The 23,110-nt window shown below is 41.1% G+C and overlaps 1 protein-coding gene across 1 annotated transcript in view; it reads right to left on the reverse strand.

Annotated features, from left to right (window-relative positions):
- Positions 1-23,110, reverse strand: part of pcsk2 (proprotein convertase subtilisin/kexin type 2) — a 99,259-nt gene that overhangs the window by 62,699 nt on the left and 13,450 nt on the right. Inside the window, exons 3-5 of the mRNA XM_060924619.1 lie at positions 20,875-20,988; positions 20,364-20,472; positions 20,186-20,223 (exon numbers count right to left, since the gene is read on the reverse strand). Coding sequence (XP_060780602.1) covers positions 20,186-20,223; positions 20,364-20,472; positions 20,875-20,988 — 261 coding nt within the window. The remainder of the gene's footprint in view (positions 1-20,185; positions 20,224-20,363; positions 20,473-20,874; positions 20,989-23,110) is intronic.

Below are 23,110 nucleotides of genomic sequence, written 5' to 3' on the forward strand. Positions count from 1 at the left end.
AACAACTGAAAGTCAGATTGTTTCAAAAACAATCGGCCTTCAAGAAGCGAGAACACAGACGGGTAAGCTCCGACTCTCATTTGGATTAAAAAACCCCACCACGTTGCTTACCTGCATTTAGATTAATACATGTAACTTGTATTGTGTGTTTAAGTTACAGCAACGTGAGGAATGGCTACAAGGCTGTGCCCCGCCCCCACTTCGGACAGTCTGACCACATCTCTGTGTTCCTCTACCCAGCCTTCAAGGCCCTTCTCAAACAAGCCCCCCCAGTGAGTAAAACTGTTAAAGTTTGGAATGAAGGGACTGATCTGGTGCTCCAGGACTGCTTCAGTTCTACAAACTGGGATGTGTTTAAGACTGCTGCTTTGAGAGAAGACTGTTCTGTGGATTTAGAGGAATATGCATCTGTGGTCACCAGCTACATCAACACGTGCATTAATGACACTGTCCCCACCAAGCGCTGCAAAATATATCCAAACCAAAAACCTTGGATTAACAGTGAAGTAAGCTCCATGCTACATACACGCTCCACCGCTTTTGCCTCTGGTGATGCAGATGGATATAAAAAGGCCAGATATGACCTACGTAGATCCATCAGGGAAGCCACACAGCAAATTCCTCAGTGTTGAATTAACACCCAGAGTGTTTATATTGGTCCAATTGGACCCCAATTGGACCAATATAAACACTCTGGGTGTTAATTCAACACTGGGGAATTTGCTGTGCAAGAGGCAGTACAGACTGAAGCTGGAAGGATATTACAACACCTCAGACTCCAGATGCATGTGGCAGGGCCTGCAACACATCACCAATTTCCAGCAGAAGAATAGCAGGGTCACAGCCAACCACAACACATCACCAGATGAGCTGAATGAGTTCTATGCTCGCTTCGACACCCTCAACACCAACCAACGCAGAGGGATTCTACCAGCAGAGGCAGCACAGAGCTCTTCACCCACTGTGACCATAACCAAGGTGAGCAAGGTCTTCAGGAGGACTAACCCCCAAAAGGCAGCCGGCCCTGACAACATCCCCGGCCGTGCTTTGAGGGCCTGCTCCACACAGCTAGCAGAGGTCTTCAGACATTTTCAACCTGTCCCTTTCCATGTCATCTGTGCCCACATGCTTCAAGACCACCACCATAGTGCCCCTCCCAAAGAAAAATAATATAACATGCCTGAATGACTATTGCCCAATTGCACTCACTTCAGTTGTAATGAAGTGTTTTGAGAGGATAGTCATGTCACACATCAAAAAGGACATCCCAGACACAATAAAAATCCCTTCAATTCGCATATTGTCAGAACCGTTCAACTGACGATGCCGTCAATGCAGCCATCCACACAGCCTTGTCACACCTGGAACACAGGGATACCTATGTTCGAATGCTGTTTGTGGACTACAGTTCAGCCTTCAACACTGTCATCCCCAGCAGACTGACTGAGAAGCTCCCCACCCTTGGACTGACATCCTCCCTCTGCTGCTGGGTCCTGGACTTTCTCACAAACAGACCCCAGGCTGTCAGAGTCGATACCAGAACATCCAGCACCAAGACAGTGAGCACAGGGACCCCCCAAGGCTGTGTGCTCAGTCCACTCCTGTACATCCTCTTCACCTACGACTGCACCCCCTCCCAGAGCAACACTTCCATTATCAAGTTCGCTGACAACACCACTGTCATTGGGCTGATCACTGGTGGAGAAGAGAGAGCCTACAGGGAGGAGGTGACTCGGCTGGTCTCCTGGTGCCAGGAAAATAACCTCTCCTTGAATGCTGAGAAGACCAAGGAGATGATTATTGACCCGAGGAAGAGGAGGAGAGACCAGCACGCCTCGCTGCACATCGACGGGACACAGGTGGAAAGGGTGAAAACATTTAAATTCCTCAGAACTCACATCAGTGAGGATCTCACCTGGACACACAAGACACAGCAGACCATCAAGAAAGCTCAACAGAGACTCTTCTTCCTGAGGAAGCTGAGGAAATTTGGACTGTCCACCAAACTCCTCAGCAACTTCTACAGGTGCACAGTGGCAAGCGTCCTGACAAATTCCATCATTGTGTGGTACGGGAACTGCACAACTCAGGACAGAAAGGCTCTCCAGCGTGTCATTAAAATGGCACAGTTCATCTGTGGAGCTGTCCTCCCCCCACTACAGGACATTTACAACACCCGGGTCACAAAACGGGCACAGAGCATCATCAGGGACCAAACACACCCACAACACAGACTATTCACGCTCCTACCATCTGGCAGACGCTACAGGAGTGTGAAAGCAAGGACTACTAGACTGACAAACAGTTTTTACCCCCAGGCCATCAGGCTTTTGAACCACGGATTATAATCACCATCTACTTCTATATTTGCAATTTTGCACAAGACATTACACATTGCACATTATATCTGTTCATATGCATATTGTTTGATTGTTGTCCTACTGCACATTGATTGGTTATTTGTTATTCTTTATTTTAATTATGTTTATTTTCATTTATTTTCATTCTACTTTTATATTTTGCATTGCATATGCACTTTATATTTTATATTTCGTATTTAATATATATTTCTTTTTATATTAGTAAGCATAGTTTGGTCGGGTAGTTGCAAAATAAGAATTTCATTACCCAATAATAACCGTTGTGTCTGTTATTGTGTATATGACAAATAAACATCTTGAATCTTTAATCTAAGTTACCACTATAAGATTATTTAATTTGCTTCAGAATGTGATTGTCTCAGTTCATCTGATTATTTAATTAGCCTTTTACGTTTTAGAAGAAAAAAGAAGAAGAAAAGAAGAAACCTTTATTATTCATCACATGCACACTTCAAGCACAGTGAAATTCATCCTCTACATTTAACCCATCTGAAGCAGTGAACACACACACACACACTCAGAGCAGTGGGCAGCCACACCAGAGCGCCCGGGGAGCAGTCAGGGGTCAGGTACCTTGCTCAAGGGCACCTCAGCCCAAGGCCGCTCCATGTCAACCTAACTGCATGTCTTTGGATTGTGGTGGAAACCGGAGCACCCGGAGGAAACCCACACAGACACGGGGAGAACATACAAACTCCACACAGAAAGGCCGTTGCCTTTCTGTGTTTGAACCCGGGACCTTCTTGCTGTGAGGCGACCGTGCTAACCACTACACCACCATGCCGCCCCAAGTTTTATCAGTGAAAATGCATGCATGTACATGTATGTTACATAAGTTATAACACCTATCCTGTTTTAATGAGAGTCAACCCACAATCAATGAAGTCAAATCAGTCTTAGTTGAGCAAGTCGGTAACGCTATTTCTTACTTTCACTGTAAATTTTTATTTATATGACTTTGGTCTATAGCTGTAAAAGGCCTCAGGCTTAAAACTGGTTCCTGCTGTGACGACATGCACTCAGGGCTGGCTGGCTCAGCGGGGCAGCTCGAATGCCAACTTTGCGGTCGATTTTAACTCTCAAAAATATATATTTTTTTATTCCTATTTATGCAGCATACAAGAGTCAAGGATGGAGATACTATCCACTCAGAAATGTATTTAAAAATAAAGGCCCTGCGTATCTCCTTTAAGAGATGTTCAGGATTTCCTTGTCTGTGCTCAGAAAGAGGTATGAGGTCTATTCAGTTTCAACAACATGCTGTGCCTGAGTACATTTTGTCAAGATGTGCTCTTCTCCCTGCCTCTTTTCAACTCCTCTCTTCCGTTTGCCTGCCCAACTAATTTAGTAAGAAGTGGTTCATGACAATAGATTTTGGTCAGGCAGGACGACATTAATGATGACATAATTAAGTTGACAAGCTATCACGCTTGACTTATGTTAAAGCCTACTATCTACTGAATGTTTAGAATAACCCAATGGGCATTTGAAAGTTGACATGAATTGAACGAACACCAAAATTGTACACCGGTTTTCAAAGAAAGAACCGAAAGCCAGTGAATCCAGCACAGATGACTAAACCTACACAAAGTCAACCGATACAATTCTTTTAATTGATAAACCAGAGAAATAAGAAATTTTGCTAATCAGTCTCTCGATTGTGGCTTTATTGGAGCAAATATGGCTTCTGATTGCAGATAATTTCATTTCAAAGTCACATTAATAACCCAGGTTGTTACGTAGGTAGCTCAATAACAGTGCTGTGTTGTAGTCGAGTCACTAAACCTCGAGTCTGAGTCCAGTCTCGAGTCCCCAGTGTTCAAGTCCGAGTCAAGTCCAAGTCAGTAAAGAAAATTTCGAGTCGAGTCCGAGTACAGTCCACTACCAATCTGAGTTGAGTCAGACACAAGCCCCGCTATCAACAGGGCAAATAACATGAGAGAGGGTTAACACTAACTAGTTCATCGGTCAGCAAGCAAGCCCCGCTATCAACAGGGCAATGAACAGCGTGTCACTTCCTTCTCTGGGTGGAGTCTTACCAAATGACGATTGGAGTTTGAGGTTGTCCCCGTCATCTCCTCGATAGTTCTTCTACATATGGAACACATAGCAGTGCATTTTTTCCCACTGCACAAGAAGTCTGTATAAGCAAAGTGGACAATCCTAGGGGCTTTTTTCCAGGCATTTTAGCGCCATTAACGTTAGTTTGTTCTTGAACATGACGTATGAACAGGTGAATGTGCATTCTCTTGCACGAAATTAGTATAAAAATTAATGTAGATATAAATATTTTATGCCAAATTATTATGGCATGTTACAAAAATAAAAAATTTGAGTCCTTGTCTCCAATTTATGAGTCTGAATGCAGTTAATGCACAAGTCCGAGTCCAAGTCATCAGTGCTCAAGTCCAAGTCAAGTCACAAGCCCTTAAAATTAGGGCACAAGTCAGACTTGAACCCAAGTCCTGGACTCAAGTACTACAAGCCTTTAACAGTGTAGATTCAACTTGCTAATTTCTAATCAGAGAAAGGACTGAAAACTCTGAACTACAAAGACTTTTTTTCTGAACTTCCTTTTTTTTCCATTTTTCAACTTTCTTTTTTTAAATATAAGTAAATTCAACTGGGTTCAATACACAGCAGGTGTGATTCCCATCGCCGCTGCCACAGTATGCTGGACACAACAAGATGACCGTTTGGTGGAATGACCTTCCCACTGAGGTCAGAATTGCCGACTCCCTGACCACATTCAAGCGCAGACAGAAGACTCACCTCTTCAGGCTGCACCTCTACCCATCTTCCCTGCCCACTGTGTAACTGTGCACCAGTCTAGACCAACCCAGGCTGGGTACTGTTTAGCCTGGGGTAAGCCATTGTTGGAGTTTTATTTTTCTGTTTAGTTGTAATTTGTCAGTTGATTTGTATGGTTGGTTTGTTTCCTTGGCTGTTTACTGAGTATTGGTACTTCAACAGAATATTACACTAAGTATTATTCTGTCACTTATTCAGTTGACATTAGAACTTTCTTGTCTAGAAGTTCAGCATTTCATGCACCTGACTTTTGTACTTGTTGTACATTGCTCTGGATAAGAGCGTCTGCTAAATGGCATGTAATGTAATGTAATGAACACAGAAAACGTAGTATCATCAACTGTCCTGTCCACCGTTCCTCCCCATTCATAAACAAATTGCTCATAGAGAGAGCACGGGGCAGTGTGATGCTTGCCCCAGTGGGCCTCTATTAGCACTTTTTGTAGTTTTGACCACTGGGTGCAACAATTACTCTGTCAAATGACAACATTTTGTAGTCACTCAAGAGAAACAATTAGTACTTTAACAAAATTTAAAATGTATGCAGTTGTGACTGAGTCACCACTGAATTTAGATGTCCTAAAAAACCTGTATTTACAGTTGCGGTCAGAAGTTTACGTACAGTGACATGAATGTCATCTTGGATATGAATGTCATGGCAATATTTGGGCTTTCAGTCATTACTTTGAACTGTTCTTTTTCTGTGGCAGAATGATTGTACAGCATACATCTTTTAAAAAACACTAGAATTTGTTACACAAGTTTTAATTTTTTGGGGGTTTTCTGAAATCAACACAGGGTTAAAATTATACATACAGGGTCAAAACTTTACACACGCTCACTTAGATTATTAATTCAGAGGTGCTGAAACTTCCAAAATGTCTCTTAGCTTGCCAAGGCCGAGGTCTCTTAACTTCCTGTTAGAGATCATGAATGATTACAGCTGGTAGCTTCTCTGTGCCTTCATAAAAAGGGTTTGTTTGCAGCACTCATTGGATTGACCAACACACAATACAATGGGAAAGTCCAAGGAGCTCAGTGCAGATCTGAGAAAGAAGATAACAGATATACACAACTCCGGAATGTCTCTTGGAGCCATTTCTAAACAACTGCAGATCCTGACATCAGTTCAAACAATTATATGCAAGTTATTGTGAGGTGTAGTCACTTTGCCAAACCACTTTGCTTCAAGAAAACCCAAACTGTCACCCTCAGCTGAAAGGAAATTGGTTTGGATGGTCAGGAACAACCTGGGAACCACCATGGCACAGCCCTGCCATGAACTGGAAGCTGATGGAGCATTGTCTACAGTTCAGATCACCATGGACTAAGGTGGGGTTTACATTAGATCATATCAGCGGATCATCAGATTAACGTTTTTAAAACGATTAGTGTGCACACAGCAACACCAATACACGATTCGCGTGCACACAGCAACACCAATACACGGATACGCTCGGCTCCGCAGGCATCCTGCGCTCCAAATCACTCCGCCCTGAACAGCGAGTGCCCTCTGGAGGGTGCGCACTCCGGCCCTGCGCAGCTCACAGAGCGCGCGAGTGAAGTGCACAAGCAGTGATTCGGGACTGAGCCGCTGTGTGTGTGATCCCAGCGCATATCACTTACCACTTGCAAGTGGAAGGATGGCAAGCCTAAAGACAATCATAACTACACAATGGGCAGTATTTGCATCAGTATTTGCAGTATTTTCATACTTTTATACTCTTTAATGAAAGGTGATACAAGGCGGAAGTCCGTGCCGTTTTTCAGCAGTCGCGTCACATGACCAACGCCAGCGAATCAGGAAGGTGGATGTCACAGTGACGTTGTCCAATGACGACGCCAGCTAGAGCTCAGCACAGCGTATCCGCGTATTCTCAATGTTTACACAGCACCGGACCAGACACGATCTGGATTGAATACGTGGACGCTGGCGGATTCCCGTTTCCTGGCGTTTCCAGGCGTTTTAATGTAAACGGACAGTGCATCCGCGAAGAAAATGAGACAGATACGGTCTAATGTAAACTTGGCCTAAGAGGCTGCTATCCAGAAATAACCCCCTGCTCCAAAATTGACACCTTCAAGCTTAACTAACATTTGAAGCTGACCGCACGGACAAAGAAAAAGCCTTCTGGAGGATAGCTGTATGGTCAGATGAGACAAAGATTGAGTTGTTTGGCCACAATGACCACCATGTACAGAGGGACATTGTACCAGCTGGTGGTGGTGGTAGGATCATCATGCTCTGGGGCTGTTTTGGTGTCAGTGGAACTGGTTCATTGCACAAAGTGGATGGAATAATGAAGAAGGAGGACTACCTCAGAATTCTTCAGCATAAACCATCAGAAACTTGAACACGACTTGGGACTTACAACAGGACAATGAACCCAAACACGCATCAGAGTTGGTTGTGGAGGATAAAGCAGGCTAACATGAAGCTTAAAACAAGCCCTGACTTCAACCCTATTGAAAATATATGGACCGTGCTTATAAGTCGAGTCCATGCCAAGAAAAAAAAAAAAACAAATTTAATTGAACTCTACCAATTCTACCATGAAGAGTCGTGAAATATCCAACCAGAATTCTGCCAGAAGCTTGTTCATGGTAAACAAAAATGTTTGGTCAAGGTGAATCTTGCGAAGAGACATTTTACCCAAATATTAGGTGTGCTGTATGTATATTTTTGACCCTGTATGTATAATTTTGACCCTGTATTGATTTCAGAAAACCCAAAGAAAATTAAAATTTGTGCACCAAATTCTAGTGTTTTTTTTTTTAATTAAAGCTGTATGCTGTACAATCATTCTGCCACAGAAAAAGAACAGTTCAAAGAAATGATTGAAAGCCCAAATATTACCATGACATTCATATCCAAGATGACATTCATGCCACTGTATGTAAACTTCTGACCACAACTGTGTGCTCATTCAATTGCATGAACCAAGGTACAGTGTTTGTAAAGTCTCCATCACCTAAAAACAGGCTCCAAGATACAGACAAGAACAGCGCAATCAACTAGCGGTGATGACCATATGCAGAAACATATGCAAGGATCCATCCGAATGAGAGGGAAAGAGAGAGAGAAATGCTCTGGCAATTTGAGAAGATGGGGAAACACGGAAAGTTTTATAGTATATACACTAACGTTCAAAAGTTTGGGGTCACTTTGAAATGTCCTTATTTTTGAAAGAAAACCACTGTTCTTTTCAATGAAGATCACTTTAAACTAATCAGAAATCCACTCTATACATTGCTAATGTGGTAAATGACTATTCTAGCTGCAAATGTCTGGTTTTGGGTGCAATATCTCCATAGGTGTATAGAGGCCCATTTCCAGCAACTCTCACTCCAGTGTTCTAATGGTACAATGTGTTTGCTCATTGCCTCAGAAGGCTAATGGATGATTAGAAAACCCTTGTACAATCATGTTAGCACAGCTGAAAACAGTTTAGCTCTTTAGAGAAGCTATAAAACTGACCTTCCTTTGAGAAGATTGAGTTTCTGGAGCATCACATTTGTGGGGTCGATTAAATGCTCAAAATGGCCAGAAAAATGTCTTGACCCCTTGACTTCTGCTCCTCCTACTCAAGCGAGTAGGACGCTTCTTTGCTTTGCTCCTGCTTTCTTAATCTTTATTTCTATACTTTACTTTCTCATTGACTTTCCACTATTTCATTCTTTTTTTTTATTTTTTTATCTTTATAAGCTTTTAATTTAATTTTAATTTAATTTCCCCCTTTTTTTTTTTTTTTTAAATGCCAGGAAGCAAAAAATCCTGCAGAAAATGCATGGAATTAGAACAGAGGATTTCTATTCTGGAATCAAAGATTAATGCTCTGCCAAAGACGGACGAATTAAAAGCGATATCTCAGGAAAGGAGTACTGAAACAGTGGCTGAGAATGCAGAGATTTAGCTCCGACAGACTGAGGACATTGCAGACCAAGTGGAAGAATTCATAACTCAACCTGTAAGTACTGAAAACTGGCAAATGATGGGTGCTAAGCCAAAAAACAAAAATAGAAGAGTAATTACTTCAACACCAGCTCGTTCTACAAATTACAATAGGATCTACAATCCTATGGAAAATCCACAGCCTATAAGGCTTCAGAACAAATTTGAATGCCTCAGGGATGTGGAAGAGGATTTGTCAAGCGGACAAACACATAGTGAAAAGAGATCACACCAAGATCGAAGAGCTGTGAGAAGAGGCAAAAAGCAGCTCGTAACACCACCTGATCCCACAACCCTTGTTCTTGGTGATTCCACTGTAAGACAATTAAAAGGTTATGAGATGATTATTTGTTGTCTTCCAAATGCATCCATCTCTGACACCAAAGACAGCATTTTGAAACTCATGTCCGAGCATAAAACTATTAAACGTATTGTTGTGCATGTGGGAGCAAACGATGTTTTCAGAGAACAGCTGTTTGTCCAAGATGATTTCAGAAAACTTTTTTCTGAGCTCTATAAGACTGGAATTCAATCTTTTATCAGTGGCCCACTCCCAGCGAGAGGAAGTTTTGCTTTTTCTCGACTCTTCAGTCTTAACACCTGGCTTGGAAAAACTTGTTCTTCATTTGGTATGAATTTCATAGACAATTTTAACCTTTTTTGGAATCGCAAAGAATTTTACAAGCCAAATAGCACTGAACTCAGCTGGATTGGAGCCAAAGTCTTAGCAGACCACTACAAACTTGCAATCTTTTCTCAGCCAGCACCGAGGAAAACAGTTGATAAGATGTCGCAGACTGACATAGTTACAAAGCCTAAACAATCATCTTTGCAAGTCGTCATCAAGGACACACAAACATCTGACTTGCAGGCCTCCCAACATTCAAGGACAGACGACTCCACTTCTCCTCGGATGGATTTCCCAAATAGCATGAAAAAACTGCTCCCAATGGCTACACTTTCCTTTTCCAGCCCAAATCTGTCGCGACAAGCAGTGTATCCAGTACATCAAAATTGTGTTCGTCCAGGACTTTCAGCTGGCTACAAATCTTTTTCACCATCCAAAAGATACATGTCATCTCCAGTCCTTTCACCCTCAAACCAAATGGAACATTTAGAAAGTCTTGTTTGATGTAGTCTGGGTCCCTGCAAATGGATGTAATGTTGAAAAAAAGTTGGGACCCGATGTTGACACTATTCCTGTGTTGATAAGAAACAGAAAACATAGAGCACATTTAACCCTGGGGGTGAACCAATCTAATCTCCTTCCTGTTTTAAAACAGCATCAAAGTGCACAACCAAATATAGCTTCTAGAATTTCTGTAAAGCTAGCTCTTCTGAACATTAGATCACTTTTAAACAAGTCATTTTTAATTAATGATCTTATTTGTAAACACAATCTTGATTTTTTGCTTCTAACTGAAACCTGGCTGGATCAAGCAAATAGTGCTACCACCCTTATCGAAGCAGCTCCCCCAAATTTTTATTTTTTGAATGTTACCCGGCAAGGGAAAGGTGGAGGGATCGCAAATATATTCAAAGTCTCTTTTCAATGTAAACAATCCTCACTTGGTGATTTTACGTCCTTTGAACACTTATGTGCACTTGTTACATGCTCTCCTAACATATTATTATTAACTATTTATAGGCCTCCGAGACATTCAGCCAAAGTCTTTCTTGAAGAGTTTGGTGAACTGTTATCAGTAATTTGCTTAGAGTTTGATTGTCTTATTATATCTGGGGATTTTAACTTGCATGTAGATAATACTGATAACATTTATGCCAAAGAACTATTTGCAATTATTGATAACTTTAACCTGGTACAACATGTACAGGGGCCGACCCACTCTCGTGGTCATACTCTTGACCTCGTCATCACAAAGGGTCTTACTGTTTCTTATACTGTTGTTGACCTGGCATTATCTGATCATTTCTGTGTTTTCTTTGAAGTTTCTATGTCTCCTCACATTCAGAATAGCTCAACGACTATAGGTAGGAGAGTCATAAACGACAACACGTGTTCTTTTTGAGCAAGCTCTCTTACAGAACTCAACCAAAATGTCAGACTCTGTAGATGATTTACTGGAATTTTTTAATTTAAATATGACCCAAATTATGGATGATATTGCTCCATTCAAAATAAAAAGAGTCAATGATAAACAGAAAGCACCATGGAAGCAGTACCCGGCTGTTAAACTGCTAAAGAGAGAATGTAGAAAGACTGAAAGAAAATGGCGCAAATCTAAACTTCACATCCATTATCAAATCCATAAAGAGATGCTTTGTAATTATAATTATGAAATTCGTAAAGCAAGACAGTCTTTCTTCTCCAACATCATCAGCAGGAATATGAACAATGCCCGTGTGCTATTTTCAACAGTAGAGAAGCTAACTAATGCCCCACCACAATTAGCACCTGAACTTCTATCAGTTAATAAATGCAATGAGTTTGCATCTTTTTTCAAAGGTAAAATTGATAAAATAAGGCAGAATATTTCTCATAATATATCTCAGTTGCAAAAATTGAAAAACTGCAATCACCAATGACACAGATAGATAACTTTAACACAATGTCAGAATTTTGTTTAATTGATTATGAGACTCTTGAAAAAACTACAAAATCTCAGTTCTTCAACATCTGAATTGGACATTCTGCCCACCAACTTTTTTAAGTCTGTTCTTCATCTTATAATTACAGATGTGCTTCAAATTATAAATACATCCTTGGAGACTGGCGTTGTTCCTGTGTCCCTAAAAAAAGCTGTTGTAAAGCCCCTTCTTAAAAAAATAATCTGGATCCTTCAGTGTTAAATAACTACAGGCCAATATCAAATCTACCATTCATCGGGAAAATCCTGGAAAAAATTGTCTTCAATCAATTAACTGCCTTCTTGATATCAAACAGCCGTTTTGATAATTTTCAGTCAGGATTTCGTGCCAATCATAGCACTGAAACAGCGTTGATTAAAGTTATAAATGACATACGTCTTAATACTGATGCAGGCAAAACATCGGTCCTGGTATTACTGGACCTCAGTGCAGCTTTTGATACTGTTGATCACAACATACTGCTATATCGACTTGAACAATGGGTTGGATTGACTGGTAAAGTTATCAATTGGTTAAAATCATACTTAAAAGATAGAAGCTTCTTTGTTACCCTGGGAAATTGTTCCTCAACATCAATGCCCTTGACCTGTGGTGTCCCCCAGGGGTCGATTCTTGGACCATTACTTTTCAACCTTTATATGCTCCCACTTGGGCAAATTATCAATAAAAATTCAATTTTGTATCACTGCTATGCAGATGATACCCAAATTTATTTTGCTCTATCACCAAATGACTATGCCCCCCTTGAATGTCTCTACCAGTGCATCGATCAAATCAATAGCTGGATGTCACAAAATTTTCTTCAGTTGAACACAGATAAAACAGAAGTAATTCTATTTGGAAAAAAAGATGAAAGACTCAGGATTACCACTATTCTTGACACAAAAGGGATTAAAACTAAAGAAATGGTTAAAAATCTTGGTGTTTTCATTGACAGCGAGCTAAACTTTGACAGTCACATGAAAGCAATCACTAAAACGGCATTTTATCACCTAAAAAACATTTCCAAACTAAGAGGACTTATGTCAAAAAATGATCTGGAAAAACTAATACATGCCTTCATCTCTAGTAGGGTTGATTACTGCAATGGCCTTTTCATAGGGCTGCCAAAAAAGACCATCAAACGACTTCAGCTGGTTCAAAATGCAGCGGCGAGGGTTCTCACACGAACAAAAAGAACAGAGCACATTACCCCAATTCTAAGGTCCCTTCACTGGCTTCCAGTAAGCTACAGAATTGACTTTAAAGCATTGCTGCTGGTGTATAAATCTCTAAATGGTACAGGGCCCAATTACCTCTCTGATATGTTGCAGCGGCCTAACCCAATCAGATCTACCAGATCGCAACAGAAAAATTTATTATTAAAACCAGTTGTTAAAACAAAGTGTGGTGAAGCAGCTTTTAGCTACTATGCAGTACATCTATGGAACCAACTGCCAGAGGACATTAAAAATGCTCCTGCTGTTGGCAGCTTCAAATCTAGGTTAAAGACCAAGCTGTTTTCAGATGCTTTCTGTTAAATAATTAATATTTTTACATTTTTTATAATCTTTACTTTCTCTGCATGTTTTAAATTTACTTTAATTTTATTCTATTTTATTCCGCTGGTTTCTTTTTCTTTTTTTCCTTTTTTTCTTTTTTGGCATTTTATTATTTTAGTTCTACTGTTTAATTCTTATTATTTTCTTTTAATTCTTTTAATTAATTGTTTTAGATTAAAAATAAAATTATTTTATGTAATTTTATTTCTCTATTGTTTACTGTTTTTGTTTTTGCTTCTGTAAAGCACATTGAACTGCCATTGTGTATGAAATGTGCTATATAAATAAACTTGCCTTGCCTTGCCTTGCCTTGACTATATTTTCTATTCATTTTACAACTTATGGTGGTGAATAAAAGTGTGACTTTTCATGGAAAACACAAAATTGTCTGGGTGACCCCAAACTTTTGAGCGGTAGTGTATACACTCCATACACTTTCACAGTCCCACTCATTCATACTCAGGGCCACTTTAGTGTTGCCAAACATACAGTATTTCGGGGGGGGGGGGGGGGGGGGGGGTGCAGAGAACCTGGAGGAAACCTACACGGGCACAGGGAGAACACTGACTGTACTTTATATACTGTACGTAATTTATATATTACCTAAACATCATATAAAAAGATGAGTGTGGGATACTCCTTGTGTGTAAAAGATATGAAGTAATTGCCATCGAAAAAATATACATAATGCTGCACAGTGTTGAGAACTGGCAGCTTGTGCTCGTTATCTGTTATGTCTGGCAGAAAGACAGAGAAGCAGAGAGAGAGAGAGAGAGAGAGAGAGAGAGAGAAATGCTCTGGCATACCTCCATTGAGCTGCCATCTAAGTATATAGTCAAGTGCAGTATTAAAAAAAAATACATATCACTTCTGCCAAGCGAATTTAAGATTTATTTTCTTAGGAGGCTCCACTAAAAATAGAGGCAAATAAAGCAGTGCATCTTGGTCGTCAGGCACTGTAAAGCTGATATTTTGGGTATGCTGCAGCAAAGATGCCTGCATGTGTTCTGATAATTCAGAGGGAACGGGGAGTTGGAGCGCTGGGTGGAATTGGTGCTAAATAAAACAGTAGCAGCAAGAAAGGGAGGGAAGAGAGAGGAGAGGAGAGGAGGAGAGCGGGGAGGAGGCAGTAAATGACTGTTTCAGCCTGGCTCGGCAGGAGACATTGGCCCAGTGGAGCGTGCGCTGGCATCACCCAGCGCCAAAGATAAGCAAAGGTTATTTTTGGGTTAAGGCTCCTCCGTGTTCAAAGGCATGCCCACACACCACACCTGCACGACTCCATCCCTGAATCAGGACTTCACACAAGCCGAACATGGCACATGTGCCTGTAAATCTGCCTGCTTCCTTTGACAGTGTGCATTCGCTGAAGGAAGAAAAAGATGTATAAAGAATGGAGAGGTGTTTGTTCTTTCAGCTCTGAAATCTCTACTGACTGAGATTTGTGGCGGAAGAACGGCAGCATGTTTAATTGCTAAGGTGCGGTCTGATCCCATCTCGCCACAGAAAAGAAAAATACATTGATTCGTTCCAGGTCGGATTGCACGCACAAGCCAAATGTGTCTTCGACGGCGAGGAAGGAAAAGTCTTTCCAGCAACTACTGCAATCACAGTTTCTTTCGTATGCATTCAATTCTGTTCTGTCTATTAGCTTCTGCCTGTATTTTGGTGTTTGGCGGTACTATAAAAGAGCTGCAGTCACACTATAGGTCACACTCCAGATGTGTTCGCATGTAGAGAGGCTAGTCAACATACGGTGACTCAAGTTTGTCTTTGTAGTTGGCAAACATTAGCCGCAGAAAGTGATGAATAAATTATTGATCAAAGATAAAAATGGGTGAAGCTCATTTTCTGGAATCCTTCAGCTCATCTCTCAAATCCTTACATTATTTTTCTCAGGACAGCACTGATAACATTGCAAGATTTATTATTATTATTATCTCATCTCATATCTCATTATCTCTAGCCGCTTTATCCTTCTACAGGGTCGCAGGCAAGCTGGAGCCTATCCCAGCTGACTACGGGCGAAAGGCGGGGTACACCCTGGACAAGTCGCCAGGTCATCACAGGGCTGACACATAGACACAGACAACCATTCACACCCACACTCACACCTACGGTCAATTTAGAGTCACCAGTTAACCTAACCTGCATGTCTTTGGACTGTGGGGGAAACCGGAGCACCCGGAGGAAACCCACGCGGACACGGGGAGAACATGCAAACTCCACACAGAAAGGCCCTCGCCAGCCCCAGGGCTCGAACCCAGGACCTTCTTGCTGTGAGGCGACAGCGCTAACCACTACACCACTGTGCCGCCTATTATTATTATTATTATTATTATTATTATTATTATCTCAGGTTGGACACAGAGACAGGTTATAAAAGACTCATTTCAAAAAAACATCATGCAAAATGGTTTCCTTTCAGTGACAACGCTATTAGCTGTTCCACCTCACTGGGTCCTGAATCCTACAATAATGTAGGCTATTGTTAATAAACTGCTCTATAAATTCATTACTCTGAAACGTCTTGTTATTAAAGAAGTCTTTTGCTCCTCTTCTTCCTGCATCACATTAGCGGAGCACTGGAAGCGTCTCAACTAATGAATATTTATATCCATCAGAGGTCTGCTTATGAATATTAATGAACAGGTAGACATTTTCCATTAAAGCTAAAGGTTATTAGTTGGAAAAGCAGAGAAAGACTTTCCAGGTGAAATGATTAAAATCACTTAGACGTAACGTTTGGAGTAAAATGACTGCGATGTCTTTCACAGACGTTCAGGAATAGCATAAAATCCAAGAAAATAATAAAATATGAAACACTTGTTGCAAATCGGATTCTAGTTTTTAGTACGAAAAACAAATACGCTTTCTGATGAACAAACTCCCGACCTATATTAAGAGTATCGTGCTAGAATTGATTTGCCTTAAAGATAATGCTGCAGTGTCTATAATTTCAGCAGCTCATTAAAGAAAAAAAAAAAACCCGCAGTAACACTGCCTGTATGATTTAGAGTTACCCAGAATAGCTGATTTGGCAGAAATATTACAGTACACACCGATCCATCTACAGGAGAAAATAAAATGACTACACGAGAGGGTGTGATATAATGACGAGGTCTGTATAGTATGTAGCTTAAACTGGAATAATTTATTCATCTCATCTCATTATCTCTAGCCGCTTTATCCTGTTCTACAGGGTCGCAGGCAAGCTGGAGCCTATCCCAGCTGACTACGGGCGAAAGGCGGGGTACACCCTGGACAAGTCGCCAGGTCATCACAGGGCTGACACATAGACACAGACAACCATTCACACTCACATTCACACCTACGGTCAATTTAGAGCCACCAGTTAATCTAATCTGCATGTCTTTGGACTGTGGGGGAAACCGGAGCACCCGGAGGAAACCCACACGGACACGGGGAGAACATGCAAACTCCACACAGAAAGGCCTCTTCGGCCACGGGGCTCGAACCCGGACCTTCTTGCTGTGAGGCGGCATCGCTAACCACTACACCGCCATGCCGCCCGGAATGATTTATTGATTTATTTAATTATTTAGTGATTTTGTTGATTTTAATCTGATTAGCCATGACCCCTGCTACTATGCCACAAGAAACACTGGAAAATGCTGGAAGAAAAAAAAAACACCCATAGTGTGCAAATTCTGACTCTTGCCCCTTTTCCACCAAAGCAGTTCCAGGGCTGGTTCGGGGCCAGTGCTTCGTTTGGAACCGGGTTTTCTGTTTCCACTGACAAAGAACTGGCTCTGGGGCCAAAAAAACCAGTTCCAGGCTAGCGCCAACTCTTTGCTGGGCCAGTGGAAAGAACCGCTACGTCAGCGGGGGGGCGGAGTTGTTAAGACCAACAACAATAGCAAGACCGCGAAAGGTCGCCATTTTTAAGCGACAAGAAGCAGCAGCTGTACAAACGCGAAGTCATCCATTATTGTTGTTGTTGTTGTTGCTGCTTCTTCTTCTCCGTGTTGTTGCTGCTTCGATGTTCGCGCCAAGGTTTATGCAAACGCAGCGATGTAACTGACGTATACAGCGACGTAACTGACGTATACAGCGATGTAATGACATGGCTTCCCTTAGCACCGCGGGCTATGGAAAAGCAAACTGGTTCTCAGCTGGCTCGCAAGTTGAACGAGTTGTGAACCAGCACCAGCACTGGCCCCGAACCAGCCCTGGAACTGATTTGGTGGAAAAGGGGTATAAGACAGTTCCTCAACCTTAGCTACATCACTCCAGTTCATAATCGGTCTCGACTAGAGATGTAGGCAGGATAGTATTTTTTTTTTTATCCGTCTCACACAGATATTATTTTTCATTTTATCATGATATTTTCTATCAAATTTATTTGGTTCTAGTTCTTAAAATATAAACAAAATAATCACCTAATTTAAACCATGACTCTGCCCAGGCAGTTACTAAGGATGAATGAATGCTATAAAATTATCACGTTAACAAACATGGCCTTTCTTTGTCCCGTGAGTGTCGTATCTGATCACCTGCTCATGCCTGCATGAAAGTAAAACCTGTTACGTCCCCAGTCTCAGCTAGATGCTATAATACATTTTTGGTTTACCCAAAATGCTCCATCAGTGCAAAGGTGGCTTAATTACGCCAGATACACAGCCATTATAGAGAGATCTCACACAGTGATAAATAAGGCACTTGCTGACACTATAGAGGTTTGGGATGCCCTTATTGCATTTCTAAATAATCAACCAGCTCCTGTAACCGCTCCTGACTGACTGTGTTGTGTGCTGTGACTGAATGTTAGATAAAATCTTTGTATTTATGTGTGCAAGTATGTACATGTACAGTGTCTTGCAAAAGTATTCATCCCCCTTGGTGTCTGTCCTATTTTGTCGCATTACAAGCTGGAAGTAAAATGTTTGTTTGGTTGGTTGGTTGGTTGGTTGGTTGGTTGGTTGGTTGGTTGGTTGGTTTTTTTTTGGGGGGTTAGCACCATTTCATTTACATAACATGTCTACCACTTTAAAGGTGCATGTTTTTTTTTTTATTGTGACACAAACAGTAATTAAGATGAAAAAACAGAAATCTGGAGTGTGCATAGGTATTCACCCCCTTTTGTATGAAACCCCTAAATAAGAGCTGCTCCAACCAATTCACTTCATAAGTCACGTAATTAGTTGATTAAGATCCACCTGTGTGTAATCAAAGTGTCACATGATCAGTCACATGGTGTCTGTATAAATCAACCTGTTCTGGAAGGACCCTGACTCTGCAACACTACTAAGCAAGCAACATGAAAACCAAGGAGCCTCCAAACAGGTCAGAGACAAAGTTGTGGAGAAGTACAGTATAGATCAGGGTTGGTTTATAAAACTATCCCAAACTTTGAATATCCCACGGAGCACCATTAAATCCATTATAGCAAAATGGAAAGAATATGGCACCGCTACAAACCTGACAAGAGAAGGCCGCCCACCAAAACTCACAGACCAGGCAAGGAGGGCATTAATCAGAGATGCAACAAAGACACCAAAGATAACACTGAAGGAGCTGCAAAGATCTACAGCAGAGATGGGAGTATCTGTCCATAGGACCACGTTAAGCCATATACTCCACAGAGTGGGGCTTTATGGAAGAGTGGCCAGAAAAAAGTTATTGCTTAAGAAAACACATTTGGAGTTTGCCCAACAGCATGTGGCAGACTCCCCAAATACATGGAAGGAGATTCTATGGTCAGATGAGACGAAAATTGATCTTTTTGGCCATCATGGGGAATGCCATATGTGGCGCAAACCCAACACCCTGAGAACACCATTCCTACAGTGAAGCATGGTGGCGGCAGCATCATGCTGTGGGGATGTTTTTCATCTGCAGGAACAGGAAAGCTGGTCAGGACTGAAGGAAAGATGGATGGCACTAAATACAGGGCAATTCTGGAGGAAAACCTGTTTGAATCAGCCAGAGGTTTGAGACTGGGACAAAGGTTCACGTTCCAGCACGACAGTGACCCTAAACAGACTGCTAAAGCTACACTGGAGCGGTTTAAAGGGAAACCTTTAAATGTCTTGGCCTAGTCAAAGCCCAGACCTCAATCCAATTGAGACTCTGTGGCATAACTTGAAGATTGCTGCACACCAACGCAACCCATCTAACTTGAAGGAGTTGGAGCAGTTTTGCCTTGAGGAATGGGCAAAAATCCCAGTGGCTAGATGTGCTAAGCTAATAGAGACATACCACAAGAGACTTGCAGCTGTAATTGCAGCAAAAGGTGGCTCTACAAAGTATTGACTTTGGGGGGCAAATACCTATGCACACTCCAGATTTCTGTTTTTTCATCTTAGTTATTGTTTGTGTCACAATCAAACAATAATGTTACCTTTAAAGTGGTAGGCATGTTGTGTAAATCAAATGGTGCTAACCCCCAAAAATCCATTTTAATTCCAGCTTGTAATGCAACAAAACAGGACAAACACCAAGGGGGATGAATACTTTTGTAGGACACTGTATGTGTAAAATTGTCCTAATTATCAGGTGCTTGTGTTTTTTTTTTCTGCTGTTGCTGAATTTTTCCCCTTTCCTCTCCTCCTTTCCTCTTTTATCCTCCTTGCAATTTCTTCTATTTGGTCTCCGCAATGCTGCGGCAGTTTGTGTATAGTTTGAGTTCATTTTTCTTTATGCTATGTCTTATATTCTGAGGATTTCCAAAGGACATCTCTCAAATGTCGCATGGAAAACTGGTTTGGGCTCAAAATAAAATAAAGTTGATCCCCAAAAAAGCTGAATAATAATATACAAATAATAACAAATAAAATAAAAAAAAAAGCTAAATAAAAATAATGTTTCCTATTCGGTTACGTCCCTTGCGACCTTACAGCATGCAAAACAGGATTACGTATACTTACATAATTGGATGCAAGGTCTGGGTGTAAATAATCGATACCTGTCAAAATAGCAAAACATATGCTTTATCAGTGGTATAAATTAATATATAAGCAAAATAGGTTATTCATAGGTATGTCATAAGAACAGTAGATATAAGTAAATTAATTAAAATGGGAGATGCGTTTAAAGTTCATATACCATCATCCATGATGGCGATGGTCACTCCTTTTCCAGTGTAGCCCATTTTCCAAGCCTCAGCCACGTTGAGGTCCAGCCCGGGAGTGCCGTCTGCCTGCCCTGTATTTATCTAATCAACAACACAATATGGACCTGTTTGTATGAGCTGGACACCACAGGTGTGTGGACATTATAAAATTAGTCACAACCCCAATAATGGCGCAGGGCAAAATAAAGGTCACGGATAATAGAGTGGCGCTGGGAAACATTTAAAACTGACAAGCTCGATAAAGGTGATATTCTGTTTTCATAAAGCAGACATAGTTCCCAAGGATGATAAAGCCATGGAGGAATAGAGAAGGCGTTTTGAAGATGCTGGCTCGAGGATTATGGTTGACATTGATTACCAAAGAGAAAAATCATTTAAATTCATCAATGAGTATCAGCTGTTCTGATTAATGTGCCATGAACAGCTATGGTACTGAAGGTCAGGCATAAATGCATGAGGCCAATAAATGTTGGAATTACTCACAAGGTACCACTGCTTGTTAAAAAGTGGATCATTCAAACCGATGTCAAAGTCACTGATGTCTCGATAGCCTCTCTTCTGACGTTCGAATCCCTCCTGTACAATCACTTTTTTAACCTGAGACACACGATACAAAAAAAATCGTCAACACTGACATTTTCTGAAATCATTCTCTTTCAACATTTCGTCTGTGAATTCATGAGGATTCCGTTTACACATTTATCATTCTACAACCCCGATTCCAAAAAAGTTGGGACAAAGTACAAATTGTAAATAAAAACGGAATGCAATAATTTACAAATCTCAAAAACTGATATTGTATTCACAATAGAACATAGACAACATATCAAATGTCGAAAGTGAGACATTTTGAAATTTCATGCCAAATATTGGCTCATTTGAAATTTCATGACAGCAACACATCTCAAAAAAGTTGGGACAGGGGCAATAAGAGGCTGGAAGAGTTAAAGGTACAAAAAAGGAACAGCTGGAGGACCAAATTGCAACTCATTAGGTCAATTGGCAATAGGTCATTAACATGACTGGGTATAAAAAGAGCATCTTGGAGCGACAGCATCTCTCAGAAGTAAAGATGGGAAGAGGATCACCAATCCCCCTAATTCTGCGCCGACAAATAGTGGAGCAATATCAGAAAGGAGTTCGACAGTGTAAAATTGCAAAGAATTTGAACATATCATCATCTACAGTGCATAATATCATCAAAAGATTCAGAGAATCTGGAAGAATCTCTGTGCGTAAGGGTCAAGGCCGGAAAACCATACTGGGTGCCCGTGATCTTCGGGCCCTTAGACGGCACTGCATCACATACAGGCATGCTTCTGTATTGGAACTCACAAAATGGGCTCAGGAATATTTCCAGAGAACATTATCTGTGAACACAATTCACCGTGCCATCCGCCGTTGCCAGCTAAAACTCTATAGTTCAAAGAAGAAGCCGTATCTAAACATGATCCAGAAGCGCAGACGTCTTCTCTGGGCCAAGGCTCATTTAAAATGGACTGTGGCAAAGTGGAAAACTGTTCTGTGGTCAGACGAATCAAAATTTGAAGTTTTTTATGGAAATCAGGGACGCCGTGCCATTCGGACTAAAGAGGAGAAGGACGACCCAAGTTGTTATCAGCGCTCAGTTCAGAAGCCTGCATCTCTGATGGTATGGGGTTGCATTAGTGCGTGTAGCATGGGCAGCTTACACATCTGAAAAGACACCATCAATGCTGAAAGGTATGTCCAGGTTCTAGAGCAACATATGCTCCCATCCAGACGACGTCTCTTTCAGGGAAGACCTTGCATTTTCCAACATGACAATGCCAAACCACATACTGCATCAATTACAGCATCATGGCTGCATAGAAGAAGGGTCCGGGTACTGAACTGGCCAGCCTGCAGTCCAGATCTTTCACCCATAGAAAACATTTGGCGCATCATAAAATGGAAGATACGACAAAAAAGACCTAAGACAGTTGAGCAACTAGAATCCTACATTAGACAAGAATGGGTTAACATTCCTATCCCTAAACTTGAGCAACTTGTCTCCTCAGTCCCCAGACGTTTACAGACTGTTGTAAAGAGAAAAGGGGATGTCTCACAGTGGTAAACATGGCCTTGTCCCAACTTTTTTGAGATGTGGTGTTGTCATGAAATTTAAAATCACCTAATTTTTCTCTTTAAATGATACATTTTCTCAATTTAAACATTTGATATGTCATCTATGTTCTATTCTGAATAAAATATGGAATTTTGAAACTTCCACATTATTGCATTCCGTTTTTATTTACAATTTGTACTTTGTCCCAACTTTTTTGGAATCGGGGTTGTATTAAAGGGGAACTGAAGGCAAATTTTTTATTCTCAAAATTCTGTTTATCTCATTTTATTAAATATAGGAATGCATTTTTGATAGCTATTTTGTCACTGCTATAGCAAGTTATGAGTGTTTGAAATATGCTCTGTAATATATCAGTCCATATGTCAAAGCAATGGCCGTAAACGAGATTCGTCGAGACCTGTGCGAGACGTCGTAGGACGGAAGTAAAACGTACAGCGGAAATCAAAGAGACCAACATCTGCCAACGTTGTCAAAAGACGCGCGTGCCCTCTTTCAAATGCTGACGTAATCAAGCCGGAAGTTTTGTTTGTTTTGATAGCAATCAGGAAAGTTTGAAAAAAGTAGGCAGTAATCGTCATTTAAACTCGTTTTTGTGCAATATTTCATTTGGAA

The sequence above is a fragment of the Neoarius graeffei genome, chromosome 7 (assembly GCF_027579695.1).
Source record: "Neoarius graeffei isolate fNeoGra1 chromosome 7, fNeoGra1.pri, whole genome shotgun sequence".
NCBI classification, from domain to species: domain Eukaryota; kingdom Metazoa; phylum Chordata; class Actinopteri; order Siluriformes; family Ariidae; genus Neoarius; species Neoarius graeffei.